This window comes from Monopterus albus, unplaced genomic scaffold, assembly GCF_001952655.1.
Source record: "Monopterus albus unplaced genomic scaffold, M_albus_1.0 scaffold172.1, whole genome shotgun sequence".
Classification (NCBI taxonomy): domain Eukaryota; kingdom Metazoa; phylum Chordata; class Actinopteri; order Synbranchiformes; family Synbranchidae; genus Monopterus; species Monopterus albus.
The window spans coordinates 111743-116639 of NW_018128052.1; the positions used below are offsets into that span (position 1 = coordinate 111743).

At 42.5% G+C, this 4897-nt stretch overlaps 1 protein-coding gene across 4 annotated transcripts in view; it reads left to right on the forward strand.

The window, feature by feature from the left end:
- wdr47a (WD repeat domain 47a) overlaps positions 1–4897 on the forward strand; it is a 16661-nt gene that overhangs the window by 3939 nt on the left and 7825 nt on the right. For all 4 annotated transcript variants that reach the window (XM_020616060.1, XM_020616063.1, XM_020616061.1 and 1 more), the window contains exons 2-8: positions 897–1066; positions 1353–1436; positions 1643–1727; positions 2733–2864; positions 3103–3279; positions 3391–3902; positions 3978–4095. In XM_020616060.1, coding sequence (XP_020471716.1) covers positions 909–1066; positions 1353–1436; positions 1643–1727; positions 2733–2864; positions 3103–3279; positions 3391–3902; positions 3978–4095 — 1266 coding nt within the window. In that variant the 5' untranslated portion in view covers positions 897–908. The remainder of the gene's footprint in view (positions 1–896; positions 1067–1352; positions 1437–1642; positions 1728–2732; positions 2865–3102; positions 3280–3390; positions 3903–3977; positions 4096–4897) is intronic.

The window sequence follows — 4897 nt, forward strand, 5'->3', positions numbered from 1 at the left end:
TAATCCACTTGTCATTTTGCTGTCAATAACATTGGTAAGTATATTATCTATTAGTGTTGCATGCTGGGTTGTTACTCTGCTTGGTTTTGTAATTTTTGGGTATAAACTGCATCTATATATTGTGTTAATAAACTCTTCAGTTCCTGTGTGCTTGTTAGGATTTAACAAATCTATATTGAAGTCACCACATATGAACATTAATTTATGACTTATTGTCAAGTAATTTTCTTCCATCCAGTCATTAAATTTTTCTATGCTGGCTCCAGGTGCTCTATAAATACAGCTTATTACAACATTTTTCTTTTTTTCCACGAGTATTTCTACAGTGACACACTCCAGCAAATTATACACCAACATTGACATTTTCTCCACTTTCATATAACAAAAGTTTTTATCTATGTACAAGGCCACACCACCTCCCATTTTATTCTCTCTGTTTGTGCATACCAAGTCATAGCCATCAAGGTCAAAATCCATTCCCCTTACATTATTCATCCAAGTTTCAGAAATAGCAATTATATTAAAAGAATGTGTAAGACTACTAAGATAATGTTTTATACTCTGAAAGTTTGCGTATAAACTTCTGCTATTAAAGTGAATGAATGATAATTTGTTTTCAGTCTTAACATTGCTGTTAAACTGCTCATCCGTGTAATACTTGCAGTTATTTTCAGAGTTCTTAAAAAAGTTTTTTTCAGGGTCAAAATCAGCGTCCACACTGGAATGCTGACTCTCTAAAGTTTTTACAGTTTGTAGGTGTGTGAGGTCTTAAACGCTTTCTGGACTGCAGTTTAAGGCTGGTTTGTTGCGTCTGTAGCATGAAATAACAGAAGAATTGTTCCAATTGATTCTGATTGGTTTTGAGTGTGTATGTGTGTATTTTGCTTTGGTGGCAGCTCATCTTCACCATGACGGCGGAAGAAACCATAAATGTGAAGGAGGTGGAGATCATCAAAGTGATCCTTGACTTTCTAAACTCCAGGAAACTGCACATCAGCATGCTGGCTTTGGAAAAGGAGAGCGGCGTCATCAATGGGCTCTACTCAGATGACATGCTTTTCCTCAGGTAGATGAACTCAACAGCAAACATCACACCCTCTAGCGTGGATCCAATCATCTCAGGTTGCAGCTCCAAAAAACTGTACCGTCAGTCGGGAACAATGGGCAGCAGAAAGCCAGCTAGCATTGTGTCGTCTGCAATTCTATTCAGCCTGAGTATTAAATGGTATTTTACCACCTAGTGTGAAGGCAGTGGTGCACCTTACTAAGAAAATACCACAGCAAATGTTTCCTTTTTTATTAAAAATGTTAATATTATAACGAAATGAAATTATAAAAAATGTTTGTTTCAGGCAACTGGTCCTTGATGGACAGTGGGATGAGGTCTTGCAGTTCATTCAGCCTTTGGAGTGCATGGACAAGTTTGACAGAAAAAGGTGTGTCACCATCAGTATGTTCAAGTTCCTGTGTCTTTTTTTTTTGTACCTTTTTATATTTTCAGTTTATTCATTTTTGGACTTGCAGTTATTGACTCCTAGAGGTTGATGCTCAGGCACCCTGCAGTTAGCACAGTTAGACATAAACAGCATCAACACTTAAACCACCTCTTTATGTGTCATGATGTCAACTTTCGTGCTCTCAGATTTCGTTACATCATCCTCAAGCAGAAGTTTCTGGAGGCTCTGTGTGTGAATAACGCCATGTCTGCAGAAGATGAGCCACAGCATGTAAGTAAAAACACTAAAGTGGCTAAGTTGACTGTTAAATTTTGAACAGTCTTAACAGTGCTGCTTCGCCTACTTGTCACTGCTTTGTCTACTTGTCACTGCTTCGTCTACTTGTCACTGGTTTGTCACGGCAGTAAACAAAAAGATTCGATCTCAAAGACAAGAAGAAAAGCAAACAGTGTTTATTTAATACATTCAGACTGAAATGACGTATCTGCAAGTTATCTGAATAAACACCATAATCCATCTGTTTATAAAAGGAGGAGCCCAGTTGCCTGTGTGTTGGCGCAGGTAGTACAAGCTTATTATGTTCTTAGCTCAAGCTCTTTGTTGTATACATCTTGCAGTGTCTCCTGAAGTCAAAAGGTGCCATTATCTTTACTTGTCAAGTCAGTTTTTTGCACATTAGCGTAAAAGGTCAATGGCTAAATATCTTAAAAGCTAAAGCCAGTCAGTTCTGTTAAAGGTTATATTTGACTTCAGCACCTCAAAGTGCTTAAAAATCAGCACAGTTAATACAACTTTTTTTAAATAGTAGACCAGTGTATTCAAAACCCATTCTTCCTTCTCTGTTCGTGCTCTCAGATTAGGCTACAGCTGTGGCACTGCTGTCAGATGGTGTAGCTGTGGATGCAGCCTGTGGCACTGTGACAGAGCTTGCATGTCCCATTAGCTGGGCTAGATCAAACTTCTTTAGACAGCTGTGGGACGCTGTGCATTGGTGTGCATGCACGCTGCCTACTGAGTGCCCAGGGGTTTGTAGCGGTTGTTGTGGCAGTGGCTTCATTATGTGTTGTAATGATTTTTCAGGATGGTGCAGGACAAAAAAATAAAATATATAGCAATAAGTACAAAAAGTTGTCCAGTTCTTCAGCACGTTCATGTTATCCTGCCAGAGATAAAGCTCTCTCAGAGCGTACCAAGTTTTTTCATTCATGCTGCTTGGAATGCAATGTCTACCCAGTTTTCTGAGACGGGCGGTGAAATATATTGCATGTTTTTCAGTTGGAGTTCACCATGCAGGAAGCAGTCAAGTGTCTCCATGCCCTGGAGGAGTTTTGTCCCTCGAAAGATGACTACAGCAAACTGTGTCTGCTCCTCACCCTGCCTCGCCTCACAAACCATGCCGAGTTCAAGGCAAGAATTTAGTTATAGTACATTTCAAGGGAAATAATATTTTGGGGATGCTACCTCCCTTTTAAGAAAGCTGCTCTGCACTGTGTCCAAAATCCGCCTGCTCGCACTCCTTGCTCACTCGTGCTCCGCTCCACTCACATGCTTTGGTGTAGCAGTAACATTTTTGGTCGATAAGGGTGCTTTCATGTGTTTGGTGTGTATCTTGATCTAGTCTCATTCCTCTGCTGGTGTCCCTCAGGACTGGAACCCGAGCACTGCCAGAGTACAGTGTTTCGAGGAGGTCTGCACCATGGTGGCGGAGTTCATTCCTGCAGACAGGAAGCTGAGTGAGGCGGGATTCAAAGCCAGCAGGGAGCGACTCTTCCAGCTTCTCCTCAAGGGAGTCCTCTATGAGTGCTGTGTGGAGTTCTGTCAGGTTGGGACTGCCAAAGCTACACATACACACTGTGGACTGCACACTAAAGGTAGTTCTGTATCTCTGAAGCAGCGTGTCAGTGGTTAAGTCTGGGTTATTGTTTGTGTGCAGAGCAAGGCGACAGGTGAAGAGATCACAGAGAGTGAGGTCCTCCTGGGTGTTGACATGCTGTGTGGTAATGGCTGTGATGACTTAGACCTGTCTCTGCTCTCCTGGATGCAGAACCTCTCCCACAGCGTCTTCTCCTGCGCCTTTGAACAGAAGCAACTCAACATCCATGTGGACCGCTTGGTCAAGCCCGCTAAGACTGGCTATGCTGACCTCCTTACCCCACTTATCAGCAAACTGTCTCCATATCCCTCCTCCCCTCTGCGCCGCCCCCAGTCCGCAGACACCTACATGTCACGCTCCTTGAACCCAGCGTTGGATGGATTGTCCTACGGACTGTCCGGCCAGGATAAGAGAGCGAGTGGTGGGGAGATAGCACCTGGTAAAGGGGTCTCTCCCATGTCCCATTCATTTGCCAACTTCCACTATCCTGGAACAGGAGGGCAGAGCCTGAACAGGAGTCTCCTGATGGAGAGCTCCGACTGCCACAGCATCTTTGAGGAGTCCCCTGAAACGTGAGTGTTTTGACTCTTTGGTTTAATGCTTTATGAGATGTCCCTGATAAAATGTTGGTGGGTTTCTCCTTGAAGGTCGAGGACAGACACACCAGTGGATACGATGATGAGTTCAGGTGGAGCTCAGAGCACGCGGCCTGCCTCAGCTCCAGGCGAAGACGCACCATCAGCTGGCTCTGCGGAGAGGAACGAGGTAAACTTCATTGACCTTGGCTTTGTTACTCATCAGACTTGGTGTCACAAATTACTGAGAAAGTCCTATAATTCATTGTCCCGGCATTGTTTTCTTCCCTTGATGGGTGTTTCCTACAGTGATATTCTAAATATAAGTGGTATAAGCTCTAATGAATCTTTTTTTTTTGGATGATTTGTCTGAGTCATCCCCCATCTGCGAGTCTGAACTACTGTCTGATGTGGCTGCTCACAGTGATGTGCTGGCTGTATCCATCTGTTCTCCTCTGCCTTTTTAAGAATATTTGCCCTTGTTTTGATTTGTTTTAGGTGTAGCATTAGCATGCTTTTATCATGGTCCAGTACATCATGTGCATCTTAATCCTTTTTGCATATAAGAAAGGGACTTCTGTTGATGTGTGTGAACACACTGACACAGACTGAGTTCCCCTGTAAAGAAAATCAGAGGTGTCTGCACATTCAATTTAGAAATGTCAAACTATGCTCTATTAACATCTTGTACAGTAGCAGGGAACCAAATTAGTTCAACCTTGATCCTGTTTGAAACCTGCAGCTTTGTCTAAAGATGGAGATACAGACAGTGAAATAAAAGATTTGCAGAACATGACATAGACATTTGGTACAAACCAGATTACAGATTGGTTTTCATTTACTTTTTAATTGTTTCACTTTGTAATGGTTTAAGCAGAGCAGTAAAATTAAAATGGCTGATACAAAGGACTTACAGGGATATGGTACTGCAAAGAGGAACTGCCAATAGCTAAATTTGTGCACTTTTAACACTGCCAGTTTGCCAGGCTGGG